The sequence below is a fragment of the Oryzias melastigma genome, linkage group LG7 (assembly GCF_002922805.2).
Source record: "Oryzias melastigma strain HK-1 linkage group LG7, ASM292280v2, whole genome shotgun sequence".
Classification (NCBI taxonomy): Eukaryota; Metazoa; Chordata; class Actinopteri; order Beloniformes; family Adrianichthyidae; genus Oryzias; species Oryzias melastigma.
In genome coordinates, this window is record NC_050518.1 from 32,832,351 (window position 1) to 32,846,514 (window position 14,164).

Sequence of the window (14,164 nt, forward strand, 5' to 3'; positions counted from 1 at the left end):
ACAGTGAGAATCGTGCACGGTGGACCATCTGCTGCAGGTCACCTCAGACCACATCCAGCTGCAGTTCATATATTTATCTTTCCATGGAACTTTTCCACATCCATCCAAAACAACTCCCCTTTTCCAGTTTGCTTTTGGAGCAGGTCTGCCCACCACAGACTTATGCAACTGAGGGCTGATCCTTCACCGAGTTCTGGCAGTGGAGACCGTTTAAATATAGAGAAAGGTGAATGGGCCCAGTGTGTGTGAGCAGACCACAGTGGTCTTTCAAGCCCCACACAGCAGACAAACTCTCAACTTGTTTCTGTTTTCCTGGAAAGGAAGAGGAGTGTCTTTCTGGTGACATCACCAGAAACCCAAACCTCCTGCTCACAGCAGCCCTCCTTCTTCCCCTGCCTGCTCTCTGCAGCCTCTCCCCGAAAGCCTCCGCTCCCCTCAGCTGGGCACCAAGCAGCCCAGCGTTACAGTGGACCCTACCCCCAGCGGCCCCCTCTAGCCAGGCATCAGCCGAGCGTCCAGAGGTGAGTGCGTCCGCTGCAGGAGCTTCTGGAGCTGCAGGGCTGCAGGAGCTGCAGGGCTCTGCTCGGGGACAGGCTTGGCTTTGACAGCTTATCCGAGTCATGAGGCAGGAGTGTGACCAGCTCTGAGGCGTTCTGTCAGCTGAAGGGGAACATGCTGGGTTAGAATGTAAAAGTCCTCATGCATTCGCTTTATTTACAGTCACAAGGAAGGTTATGAGGAAAAGTGTTTGCATTTTTAAAGGATTTCAGGAGATGTTTTAATGCAAACAAAAGGTTTAGACCAAATTGCTGAAGTAAACATGTAAACAGTTTACTGTTAGTGTTGAACATGCAGAAATGACAAACAGAAGTTTCTGTTTTAACTGTGAATCTTTGCGGGCCATGTATGGAAAAGAAGGAAGGGCCTAATTCAGGCACACGCTGTACACTATGTGTTCCTCCACCCACTCTGTACTCTGCAGACTGAAGCTATGACCGCGCTGTAACATACGTGCACTTCAGGAGTCTGTCAGCAGACACGCGTGGCCGAGAATTCAGACAAAAAACATCCAAGGAGTTCATAGGACTTTAGAGGAAACGGTTTTCTCCTATTCCAGCTGATATTTTGTGGAGGGGGGCTGTGGGGTGTGTGGGTGTGGGGGGGCAGCATACAGAAAGCAGGATATGATGTCAAAGTTCATCAGGGCCACCACAGCACCGCCTCGTGCAGCAGCACACACACGTTTCAGCAGGTCAGCAGGTCCGAGTATCGTGGAGATAAAACGTGTTCGGTCACGCAGCATCAACACGCTGATGCCCCACAGAAACTCCCAAAAAAGTAGTCAGGCGCTATAACAGCAAACACAATCTTCCACAGAATTATCTCAGGACAAGAAAACTTTATTGACCTCAAGGGAAACTGGTGGGAGAGCAACACATCCAAATACAAGCAGATCAGAGGCGGGCAGATCAGATCAGGCAGTGCTAAGACACATGCGGAGGGGGGGGTATGATGTCACAAGTCAGACATCTTCAACCTGAATCACAGTAAAAACGACATAAACTCTTAAAATAATCTACAAAAATATTGGAATACAGAGGACAAAAAGTTAACAAAACACAGCAGCTGATGAAGTTTGAAGGTGTTCTAAAGGAGTTTAGGACTCGATGCAGCTGAACCTCACCTGAATCTAACGTGCTGCATTCACCTGCACACTGACATTAACGAGATCATTACCTAAACCATCAAAATTCAACATTACATGAAATCCACACTTCTGCATGTCCCAGTTATTCACCAGAGACGTACTCTGTGTCTGAGGGAGAACCCATCCACCCCGCAGAACAAACTCGTTTCAGCTGCTGAATACGGGATCTTCTCCTGGAGACCCAAACTTCATGATGGGTGAAGGTCGGCAGATGGAGAAATCAGGACGCATGAAGCTTTGCTTTTACTCAGCTCCTTCCTCACCAGCACAGATTTCTGCAGGAAAAGCTTCCAGAGCTGAAGCTCAAACGTCTAACACAGAGGAAAAGTTCACACACGAAGGAGTGAGGCAACTAATGAGAATGATCAAATATAATCACGATTCTGAAGATGCTGTACTCTTTCTCCGTAACACGATCACTCTCAGTCGTTCCTCCAACAACCGTTTCTGAACTCTTCACCATAGAGGTAAAGATAAAGACTCGTCTTCTTTGCCTAAAGAGTTCAAGAGGATCCAAAATGGCCGCCAAAACAGAGGCAGACATGAATACATCCCGATGTCTTCAATGTCATGAGTTAAGAGATAACATGTTGTCTCTAAAGTTATGTAAGTCTTCAGTTACACTCGTCCTCCTAGAATTCCTCACACTAGTGAAGTCCTGTTAGCTTCAGGGGATGAAGGCAATAAAAGCAGAAGAACAAGTCTGTCGCAGGAGTGGAACTGTGACTCATAAGGAAAAGGAAAGTTTGCTTTTACATAAATACTTCTTTTTCCCTGCTTTACTATAGATTGTAGGGTTGTCCACCTCTGAAAGGACATTCCAGACGGTGCAGTTGTTAGACTCAGGGTTGCATGAGTTAAATATGTCATCACTCCCTGAGTCCTAACAGAACAAGTCTGAGGTCTTCTGGGGTAACTAGTGGAGACCCACGAAAGAATCCAGTCTTACAGCTGAATAAATTCTAGAAAGGTAAGAAATACAACTAGAAGTAGGTAATCAAGACAAAACAAACTAACTTTAAGCAGAAGTAGAAACACACCAATCGATCGTCTTCATCTTGAGTCTCACAACTTTTAAGTCCAGAAGCACTGACTAAACCACACGGCAACATCACCTGGGTGAACGAGAACCTGCCCTGACAACAATCGATGATGCACAACTCCAGAAAAAACAAGTGGAAGAACATCCAGCATACTCCTCTTCTACCTGGTATTGTCATTGGTCAATGTCAGCAGGGTCTCCGTCGACTAGACGACTAGAAGTTCTTATACAGATGTTCGCTCTGTTCTCCCTCGGTCCATCAATGAGGGAACATTCCCAAAAACAAAGATTACTTATTGCTTAAAGTCCTCTTCCAACAACAACACAATCCAAGAGAGAGAAGATGAAGCAGCGAGCACAGAGTGAATGAAGTCCTGAAAGGAAGTTATATGATGAATGTCTTTGGATGGAAGGAAGATGATGCCTGAACACTTTGGTTGAACTTCAGAGAAGAGCAGATCAGTTTTAAACTGACTCCATGACTGACTCTAGAAGATCTGAATAGCAGTTTAAACAGTCTGAAAGACTGTTTGATGCTTCTGCTCCAAGCTCACGTCTCCATTCAGGACGGTAAAAGTTGCTCCTGTTTTCCCTCTTCCTGTCATTGTGGAGAAAATTCAGTTTGAACTCTGGCCTCACTTCCTTTGGACTTCGCTTCTGTTCATGGGACCTTCTGTCATCCCTGTCTGTCACTGTCCCACATGGAACAGTCCCAGCCACTTCTCAAACATGTGAAAAATTCAAATCCAAGAGGAATGGAGCTGCTTTTACGTCCACTGACTGAGTGTGCTCGCACGAAAACACACAAACTTCTGACATTAGACTGAGTCCCCCAAACAAACCAGCTGTAGATCCAAGTGAACACTTCTTTATTTACTTTGTGTGTGTCCAGACAAATATCCTTCTTTTGAAGATGCTGGTTGGGACTACACGTGTTCATGTTTTAGGCCCGGAACCTGGATAGACACACAACGCCACTGAACCCGGCACAGTCGGGTCGAGGCTGCTGAGGGGGGGTTCGGAACATTATCCTACAAGTCATTCTGGTTTGCTCTCAGTAAATGTTTTCCGATCACGGAGACACCGGATGTACGTGCCACTGCTCTGCTACTGGGGCAGGTCTCACAGGTAGAACGTGATTGGAGCTCAGGCTGGGCGGGTGCACCGCGTCATGCAAACTCTGACAACACAACGCTATCGTGGCACTTCAATGAAGACACCACATGCTGTTTCATTACTGACCACTTTTTAGATTCAGAACTTAGTCTATAGTCTATTTACCATTTTAATGACGCCGTCTGAAAATACCTCCTGAAACGTGCGTCTCCTCTCAGGAAGTCCGACCAACGTGACAGGTGCTGGACAAAAAGTCAATGTTTGAGGAACCAACTGGCTGTTTGAGCAGGGACGTCAGCCTCAGCTGTTATCTGGGTCCGTTCACGTGGGGCCCAAAGATTGTGTTTGATGTCTGTAGCAAACACAACTGTCTGTTATCTGTGGAGCCACAGAACCTTCAAACCTTTTTAAACTTTAACTCTTATTTTGTAACAGTTCTCGCAAAAACCTGCAGCTCAGACAATATCAGCCCTCTGACGCCCCCAACCTCACCATTTAAAACCCAACAACGCAGTGCAAGGTCAACATAATTCAGCATTCAGGTAACTAAACTGGTCGAGTCAGAATTTATTCAGAACTCATAACTTACTGAACTCTGTGGCGCGTTTGCTGTGTTGTCACGGTGTCCAAATCTACAGCTAGCAGTAACCCATCAGAAGATTCAACAGGATGAGAGTTGTTTCCATCTGACATGAACATCCAGAAACTTCTCGCTGTCATTGACACTAAACACACAAGACTGTCAGTGTGGAGGAGAGTCTCAGCCTCTGAAACACATGTGTGCAGTCATGTTGGTTGGGGGTTCAAATCCCAGATTAGACAGCATCTTCTGCCCTAGCAGTGCCCCCCCCATAAGTAACCTGTAACCCTCAGTGGTCAGAGTGATTCCTAAATGATAGCTGTGACAGTTCAGGTAATGAAAGTGTCCCGCCACAGACTGGTGGCCCGTTCAGGGCGCACCCAACATCTGCAAAACAGTGGCAAGGATAGGCTCCAGCAACAAGGCTAGAAGATGTGTGGATGGTGACAAAGGACTTGAAGTTAAATGTCAACAGAAATTCTATAAATCTGTTTTGTTCTTCTTAATTTCAGAATTTGACACCAAAATCCTCCTATAAGTTCAAGACTCTCTGACCTCCTGACCTCTAGATCAACATGGAGCTGCAGAAGCTTTCCAATGGAAACCACCATGATGCTGCGGGGGCTCTGGAGGGAGGGTGGGCTTCAGTTCACTGCTGGATCACAGTTATTACTGGAGGTGTCGTTTGAATGAGATAAAAAGCTCTGCTTTTGTTTTCATGGCAGACTTCTTCCAGAAGAAGAGAAATTCCTGCAGCACAAAGATGAAGATGCAAAGCGACCTCAGTTCACAGACGTGAGTAAGACGGGCCCGAGCCGGGCGCCATCCAAAGGTCCTGAACTCTGTTTACCTGTCAGGAAGTCTTTGTGTTTACAAGCAGAACTGGCTGACCCACTGCAGTCTGACCCCTAAGAGAACGTTCAAACATACAGAGGAGTCGCAGCAGATCCACATTAAAGCTCACGCTCTGGTGAAGCTTTCTGGAGCCACAGAATCGGAGTTTAAACATCTGTGGGAACATAATGAGACTCACCTTCAGCTGTACTGTAGAGCATTTCTCCAAATAGTTTCTAAGATGCTTGAAGTCTGTTTTAAAATTCAAGTACAAATAGAAAACAACAAAAAAAATGGATTTACTTTCATTTTAGGTTCAACTAGTTTTTATCTAGTAGACTTATGTCTCCTCTTCAGCCAATGCTAGGTTTTGGTCCAATTTAAGGCATGAAACCGACTAATTGTCCTGGTAAATCTTGTATTTATGGCTCAGGAACACTCAGGTGTGTGAAGGACCACGTTGTAAGTTTTGAATTCTCTCTGGTCGACTTCACAGCTCCTGACAGAACAGCTCCGTCTGTAACTCTCACAGAAATCTACTTTCTTGAAAGTTTCTCTTTCATGAATGCAGAAATCTCACAGAATCCTGCAGAAGATCAAACTGCTGCTGCAGTCTAATGTTGCTGCCTGATGTTCCAGTGTTTGTTTGTTTGTCTCCTGTCCTCTCCGACTGTCACAGAAATTCTCTGTATCATCCGAGGAACGTGGCTAAAAACATCTAATCTAGACCTGACCTGGAGGAGATCATCCATGCTGTTATTTCTTCACGTTTAGATTTTCCTAATTCACTTTTGACCAGTTTTAACTCTGCGGCGATAGGAGTCAATACGCTTCTATTGTTGTCTTTTATTGTGTTTTACTTTGCTTTTATTTGTGTGCCTGCAGTAAGTGTATGACTGATGGTAATTGATGTGTCTTTATTTTTGTGAAGAAATAAACTTGTCCTCACACAGCAGACGGTCGTCCCGACTGATGTTGGGCTGATCCCTAAATGTCACCCAGCAGATCCACGTGACGTAGACTCATGAAACAGACGTGATCAGGACCTCCTGTCATTTAAACTCTGTCACATCATTAAAGCTTTTATTGGATGTTTTTCTCTATGTTGAAACTTTTGAACGACATAAGCTGAACTTACTATAAAAGCATCAAAGGAAGTTAAACCTGCGTCACTCTGACGTCTGCCTCCAGACCGGCCTCAGTCAATCTCCTCACTGATCTCTTTTGCAGTTTGAAGGGAAAACCTCCTTTGGAATGTCGGTTTTTAACCTGAGCAACGCCATCATGGGCAGCGGCATCCTGGGACTGTCGTATGCCATGTCAAACACCGGCATCATCCTTTTCCTGTGAGTTCTACACAGACAGCGACTGATGCCAAAACATGGCAGGCAGTGGTCAGGGATGGATGTGGTAGTGAGGAAGATCAGGGATCAGGGATGGATGTGGTAGTGAGGAAGATCAGGGATCAGAGATGGATGTGGTAGTGAGGAAGATCAGGGATCAGGGATGGATGTGGTAGTGAGGAAGATCAGGGATCAGGGATAAATGTGGTAGTGAGGAAGATCAGGGATCAGGGATGGATGTGGTAGTGAGGAAGATCAGGGATGGATGTGGTAGTGAGGAAGATCAGGGATCAGGGATGGATGTGGTAGTGAGGAAGATCCTGGTTTTAGAATCTGTGTGAGTTATAAACTCCCTGCATGGACACAGAAAAGCTCTGGAGGTTTGATGAGGCGTCTCACTTGAACGTCTCTCAGCTCTGCAGCAAACAACCAAACTCATCCACACGCGTCCTCGTGTCTCCACAGGGTTCTGCTGACCTGCATCGCCTGTCTGTCCTGTTACTCCGTCCACCTGCTGCTGCGCAGTGCTGGAGTCGTGGGTAAGACCCGGTTCTGTCTGTGCCGTGCGGGTCCCTGTCAGGGCTCGGTTCTGAAGCACCTCTTGTTTCTGGTCTCTAAGGAATCCGTGCGTACGAGCAGCTCGGTCTCAGAGCCTTCGGTCAGCCTGGGAAGATCTTAGCTGGTGTGATCATAACCCTACACAACATAGGAGGTGAGATGTGTTAGGAGGGCAGCTGCAAATGTTCCTGTTGGAGTGTCGTTACCTCTGTTGCTCCGCCCTGCAGCCATGTCCAGCTACCTGTTCATCGTAAAGTACGAGCTGCCGCTGGTCATCCAGACGTTTCTGGGTCATACGTCCCCCTCTCAGTGAGTAAGGCGTCACTGTTGCTCTGTGTGCAGATTAACTGCTTTTATTCATTCATCTGAAGACATCCAGACTTTTGTGATGTACTAACAGAAACCTTCCTCCAACTCCACGAACTTCATGTTCAAATGTTTTCCATATTAGAGGTGAAGATGAATGAGACCAGGCTCCATGTGCTCGTTCATCTAAATCTGTAGGCCTCTTGTAAGGTTTGAAATGTCAGCGTTCCATGAGTCCAACAGTCCTTCATCCTATGATAAGGACACATGAAACAGGCTGAACAATCAGACCTTTGCTGAAGGATCCAGGAGGATCCAGGAGGATCCAGGAGGCTCCAGGAGGATCCAGGAGGATCCAGGAGGCTCCAGGAGGATCCAGGAGGATCCAGGAGGATCCAGGAGGCTCCAGGAGGCTCCAGACATGTTCCTGCTGAGTTACCGCCCTGCTTGTGTTGCAGCTAACCCTGCTTCAGTAACGACTGCTCACCTGCATCAGGTGAGTCAGTCAATCTGAAGCTGGATTCAATCCAGCTAATCTGTAGTTACTGAAGCAGGGTTATCTTTAAAACAAGCAGAGCAGTAGCTCAAGAAGATCAAGATCAAAATCCATTAGATCTATTAGAAACGTTTGCAGGAATATTTCAGGCAGTGATGGAAGATTCTGAGGGAGAATTTCTACAGTTTTACTTGAACTGGACTCAATTCAAACACACGCAGACTAAGTTGTCATGACTTACCCAGTGGTTATGCTCTCGTCTCAACTGTCAGACACCTGGTTCCACATCAGGTTTATGAGTTCAGACAGGAACTAAGAACAGAGTCCACAAAGATAAACCAGGGTCAGACAGGCAGAGGTCAACCACGATCATGAGGTCATCAAAGAAGACAGTAGAGGTGTCAGAGTCCAGGTGAGGGTCAGGGCAGGCAGCAGGTAAACAGAAAATAATCAGGATCAGAACCAGAAGATCGGGTCCAGTAGGGGTGGGCGATGTGACGATATAAAACCGTCCTGCGATCTCCAAAGATGACAATCTGTCATTTTTGAGAGACTGTTTTATCACGATCTTCCACGGAAAGCTCCAAGAGCGAGAAGGTAAACGCTTGTTGACTGACACACATGTGTACCGCGGACCACCACTCCCCCTATGGATGCACACCCCACCCCCTATGGATGCACACCACACCCCCTATGGATGCACACCGCGCTAGCATGATTTAAATCAGCTGTGTGTTAACATCCAATGGAGTTCGTGTCCAATTCATCAAATCGTCTTTGTTTCAAGAGCTGACTGAAATCACCTGTACATGTTTCTATTTCTGGATTCAAGAATCTCCCAATGAGCAGCAGGGGAAAGACGCGGCTCCATAACCGAATCGCCGTCAGGGGACGATTGTATGGCAAGCCAAGGAGACCAAAAATCACTAGGAAAAGTGAGCACGGGAGTGTCACGTATTACAGATAATTATTATTTGAAATATTTAAATGTTCCTTTAGTTGATTTCGATAAAACAATTAATACCAGACAATAATTGTAACTGTTGTATTTATGGTTTAATTTGGACATTGGGCGAGTGGAATGAGAACATTTGGATTTTAAGAGAACTCCAGATGGATTTGGTGTTTTCAACACTATTTTTAAGCAATTTTTCTCTCAGTTTTTGTAGATTTGGTCTAAAAACATGTAAATGTAACCAGAAACTCCATGTTTTAGCATGTAGACTAGAGTGTGGTATTGGGAGACAGCATCACCCAAACATCATGACTGTGTGCGGCTTACATCTCAATGAGAGGAGATCTTAGGAATGCAAATGAAGATTTCTTTGTGATACAAACGTGCATGAATTAGTCTGTAGTCTGGGCGGATAGCGTCTGGGCAGAGGACTTCTTTATCCTGCTGGGATAAACTTGGACCGTAGATTTGTTCAAAATCAGCCCTCGAGGGCCGGTGTCCTACATGTTTTCCAACCGACCTGCCATTGAAGCTCCTTATTGGTCAAACACACCTGATCCAGGTAATCAGCAGCAGTTAAGGCAGGAAAACCAGCAGGAGGCCGGCCCTCGAGGGCTGGCTTTGGACACCTCTGGCCTAGACGCTGATGGTGGTAGAGGCCAGTCCAAGACATGGCTCAGGTGGAGGGTGAGGTGGAGGAGGGCCGGCAAATCCGTCTGGAATGTAGAGAGATAAACGTCCATGAATTTAAAAGCAGAAATGAGGTCGTGATTGGCTGAGAAAAGAAGGCGGGACACTTAGCTATTGGTCTAGAGCGAAGGCGTAATGAGTGAGTGGTGTGTAGTGATGCAAGAACAGCCTCCCTGGAAGTGAGGAAGATCCTCCTTATTGAAATGACGCCGGTGCTGCACGTTCCTACAAACACGTCACGAAACACTTCTACACACAACCGCGGTACCTTCCATTTTCATGACACCTGCTCAGGTGACCACAGGAGCCTCAAAGGAACCTAAAGACACACCTGCACTCCTCTTAGGATGCAGCAGCTCCTCCCTATGAGCCTCCACCACCCAAAAACCTGCAGCACCTGTTCAGGTCAACCTCGCGTGTCCAATAAGCTCCTCAGCGGTCCGGGTGACTATCCGGTGCAGAAACATGAAAACAGGCCGACGGTGAGTTTGTGATGATTTCTGCTCTGCGTCCAGAGACTGGTACATGAACGGAAACTACCTGATCATCATCGTCACCACCTGCATCATCCTCCCACTGGCCTTGATGAAACACCTGGGTGAGTCCTGTCAGACCTCACAGAATGTTACCGTGGATACCGTGTCAAAGTCACGGCCCGGGGGCCGGATAGAATCACCCGGGGGCCGGATCCGGCCCTCCAGATCATTTTATTCTATTGTTATTAATGACCCAATGTTATCTTGAGCTCATTTCTAACTTGTATAATTTTGAGAAAATATGTTTTTATGGAGAGTAAAATATTGAAAGTTATTTAAGGTTTAAGTTGATTTATTTTGGAATAATATTCCTGCATTTTTATTATTCAGAATTATGTAAAAAAGTTACAGTTTTAAAAATTGACATTTTTCTAGCTTTTTGGACTATTTTAGCATTTACTAAGATTTTCAGGCTGTTTTGGAGTTTAGCTAATATTTCAGCTACATGCTAGCTGTTTTGGTTAGTTCAGGCTTTTTTTAGCTTTTTAGTTTTTTTTAAGGCTAATTTGGTATTTAGCAAATATTTTAGCTGGCTAACAGCTTCAGCGTTTTCAGCTAACAGCTTCAGCGTTTTCAGCTAACAGCTTCAGCGTTTCAGCTAACAGCTTCAGCGTTTTCAGCTAACAGCTTCAGCATTTTCAGCTAACAGCTTCAGCGTTTTAGCTTCAGCGTTTTCAGCTAACAGCTTCAGCGTTTTCAGCTAACAGCTTCAGCGTTTTCAGCTAACATCTTCAGTGTTTTCAGCTAACAGCTTCAGCGTTTTCAGCGGCCACATTCAGCTAACTGCATTCGTACTAACATTATTGTAGGTAATCTAGTTTATACTTTTACTGTTAAAAAGTTGTGTTTTTTAAATTTTAAAAATGTAGTTTTACTGTTTTCAATAAATGTTTATCCTGTTCGGCCTGCAGCTTCAGGCGTGTTTTGGTTGAGTCTGACCTGCTGTAGAGATCTAACCCTCAGGTGTGTTTTTAACATGTACATCAGCTCATGTTCTTGTATTCTCCAGGATATCTGGGCTACACTAGTGGATTCTCTCTGTCCTGCATGGTCTTCTTCCTCTCAGCGGTGAGTTGTCTCAATCATGCTCAAAGTGTAACTTGAAGTCCAGCTAAACGTCGATGACAAATGAAGAAAGACAGAAGGACTTCTGTGTCACATCAGGTCATCTACAAGAAATTCAACATTTCCTGTCCTCTGGAGGCGTTTGGTAACTCCACCGTGGACGCTGCTGTTCCAGAGGGCACATGCTCAGCCAAATACTTCACCATCAATCAGGAGGTGTGACTAGTCCTCCAAAGTATGTGCATGTGTGCATGTGTGTGTGCACGTGCGTACGTGAAGAGCTCCCACACGTGTGTGGCCTGCAGTTCAGTGAGGGCGGATCGTGTTGCAAAGCAAACGCGTCTGTGCATGTTCCTCACTCCATGACCTTCTGAGACGCTGAACTGTGATTGGTTCACAGACCGCGTACACCATCCCCATCCTGGCCTTCGCCTTCGTCTGTCACCCCGAAGTTCTTCCCATCTACACCGAACTGAGCAAGTAAGAACCAACCTGCAGCCTCCAACCTGCTTCCAAAGGAGCTCTGCTGCTTTTGTGAAACAACGGGAGCGTGTTTGGGGGCTTCTGGACATCTTTTTTATTTCCTGGGGGGTTCTTTAGAAGGAACAAGCATTGAACAAAACGACAATATGGAACATTTGACGTTAATACCACAGTTTGAAAAAGAAAGCCTGAGTCATGGTTCAGCGTTGAGCGTAGAACCTTCATCAGCGCCGACGTTCATGTTAGCATGTCACTGATCTGCTGTTCACAGTGCAGACAGGTGAATGTGCTGTGTGGCTGCAGCTGATGCATTAAAAGCTAAAACCTGTCAAAATGTTGACGTTGGTGTTTTTAACATGTTCTTGTGACACTTTTCTGATGGACATGCGTGAGAAGATTTAGGATAAAAACTTTATTCAAATCGTAATGATCAGGAGCAGATAAAAACCGTTTGAAGAAGCTCTCAGTTGTGATGCAGAAGCTGCAAAGTCTCCCTGCTCCTCTCCATTCTGATACATCCACTTACAGATAGATCCATGAACGTCTTTGTTTTCCTGGACTGAGCTGGATCACAACCGTTCAGCTGGGCGGCTCCAGTATTGGTGGCTTTTTTGTTGGGGTTGTGAGGAGCTGTAAGCTAGTGAGAGAGTGCACTACTGAACAAAGGTATGATGGGACATCAGCAGAGACTTACTTCCACGTAAACAGTCTATAAATTCCTGCTGAAGTCCTGCAGAAACTGTCTTCAAAAACAACAGAAACTTTTTTATTTTGGCTAAAAACGTCATAATCATCATTAAAAGTCCACTGGGAACAATTTTATAAACACTTCATACATCGAAAAATACCATTTCTGACTAAATCAATATAAAATCATTTCTAGAAGATCATTTAAAGGTATTTGGATGAAGTAGTAAATGTACCAACAGGACGACCCTCCACTGCTGTGAGGTGTCTTGATGTGGATGTTTTAATATTTCTCAGTTTTCCAAGCAGAACCATCAAATAAATGTTCACTTTGCTTCATTCCCATTTCTGCACGATGTAATCATGTAAAATGATCCGTTTCCTGTTTCAAACCTCTGTCCTGTTGTTCCCCTGAAGCCCGACCAAGAGAAGAATGCAGAACATCGGCAACGTCTCCATCCTGGGCATGTTCGTCATGTACTTCTTCACCGCTGTGTTTGGCTATCTGACCTTCTACGGTGAGAACCGCCTCTCTGGGCTGCGGCTCAATGCCAAACGGTCGTCCTGCTGGCTGACGGACTTGTGTAATCCACAGAGACTAAAGTCATGACTCGGCACTAGCGGCTGGTCTCAGTGAAACAATGTGAATTAGTTTTGTGTGTAACAGTAGAACAGAAGTTAACGACCACGTGTGAATGTGTGTGAATGTGCTCATGTTCATGTTGGTGTGTGTGCGCTTACATATGGGTGTGCATGTTTATGTGCATGTGTGTATGACTGTGTGTTTGTGTGCAGGAAACACTGAGGCGGAGCTCCTTCACACCTACAGCAAAGTGGATCCTCTGGACACCCTGATCCTGTGTGTGCGGCTGGCCGTCCTGGTGGCTGTTACTCTCACGGTTCCTGTGGTGCTGTTTCCTGTAAGCTCTCGAAATAATTCTACTAGGTTACAGTTAGAATGAAAAGGAGCGGCTGGGTGGCTCAGTGGGCTAGGTGAAGGGCGGACAAGCAGGAGCCCTGGGTTCGATTCCAGGGCTGTCCACTGATCCCCACCCAGATTGGGTCCTTAGTCAAGACCCTTGACGCTGCTGCCTAACTGGGTCCCTGTGCCCCTCAGGTACAGGGTTGTGTCAGGAAGGGCATCCGGCGTAAAAACTCTGCCAAATCACTGATGCGTGCTGTTATGCTGTTACGACCCCGAAAGGGAGAAGATGAAAATGAACTACTACACAATTCAAAGGAAATGAGTTCTGCCTTTAAAGCCTGTTTAAAAACTCACATTTTCTGTCTCACTGGTGAAAATCTCATTTCTGGGCCATCACAATGTTGAGTCTTGAAATTAAAAACACTGAAATATTTAAGATTATATTAAATCAAGGGTTAAAAAATCAAAGAGAAAATTCAAAGTTTTAAATAATTCAGAATCTGATGGAACAGAAACATCTCGTCTTACACGATGCAGCCAAATAATGTTGTCAAAAACCGTTGAGTTTGTCAAACCGTGTCGCTTTGGCTTAAAGGTAACTGGTTTCTATGTTTCTGCCAGATCCGCCGCGCCCTCCTCCAGCTGCTGTTTCCAGGGAAACCATTCCACTGGGCTCGCCACATCGCCATTGCTGTCTGTCTGCTGTTCGCCGTCAACCTGCTGGTCATCTTTGTTCCCAACATCCGAGACATTTTTGGCATCACTGGTGAGAGACGAACCACAAAGTTTCATCCATCCATCATCCATCCATCATCCATCCATCATCCATCCATCCATCCA

General features: G+C 45.7%; 1 protein-coding gene across 2 annotated transcripts in view; it reads left to right on the top strand.

Moving 5' to 3' along the window:
- The first annotated feature begins 201 nt into the window (after nucleotides 1-201).
- The window catches only part of LOC112140871 (sodium-coupled neutral amino acid transporter 3), a 15,907-nt gene continuing 1,944 nt past the window's right edge, over nucleotides 202-14,164 (top strand). The window contains exons 1-15 of one of the 2 annotated variants that reach the window (XM_024263890.2): nucleotides 202-521; nucleotides 4,302-4,408; nucleotides 4,959-5,083; nucleotides 5,172-5,241; nucleotides 6,511-6,626; nucleotides 7,089-7,162; nucleotides 7,243-7,335; nucleotides 7,409-7,490; nucleotides 10,144-10,226; nucleotides 11,174-11,232; nucleotides 11,329-11,445; nucleotides 11,630-11,709; nucleotides 12,817-12,917; nucleotides 13,195-13,319; nucleotides 13,946-14,090. In XM_024263890.2, coding sequence (XP_024119658.1) covers nucleotides 5,022-5,083; nucleotides 5,172-5,241; nucleotides 6,511-6,626; nucleotides 7,089-7,162; nucleotides 7,243-7,335; nucleotides 7,409-7,490; nucleotides 10,144-10,226; nucleotides 11,174-11,232; nucleotides 11,329-11,445; nucleotides 11,630-11,709; nucleotides 12,817-12,917; nucleotides 13,195-13,319; nucleotides 13,946-14,090 — 1,207 coding nt within the window. In that variant the 5' untranslated portion in view covers nucleotides 202-521; nucleotides 4,302-4,408; nucleotides 4,959-5,021. The remainder of the gene's footprint in view (nucleotides 522-4,301; nucleotides 4,409-4,958; nucleotides 5,084-5,171; nucleotides 5,242-6,510; nucleotides 6,627-7,088; nucleotides 7,163-7,242; nucleotides 7,336-7,408; nucleotides 7,491-10,143; nucleotides 10,227-11,173; nucleotides 11,233-11,328; nucleotides 11,446-11,629; nucleotides 11,710-12,816; nucleotides 12,918-13,194; nucleotides 13,320-13,945; nucleotides 14,091-14,164) is intronic. The other variant, XM_024263889.2, reaches the window with a different exon arrangement.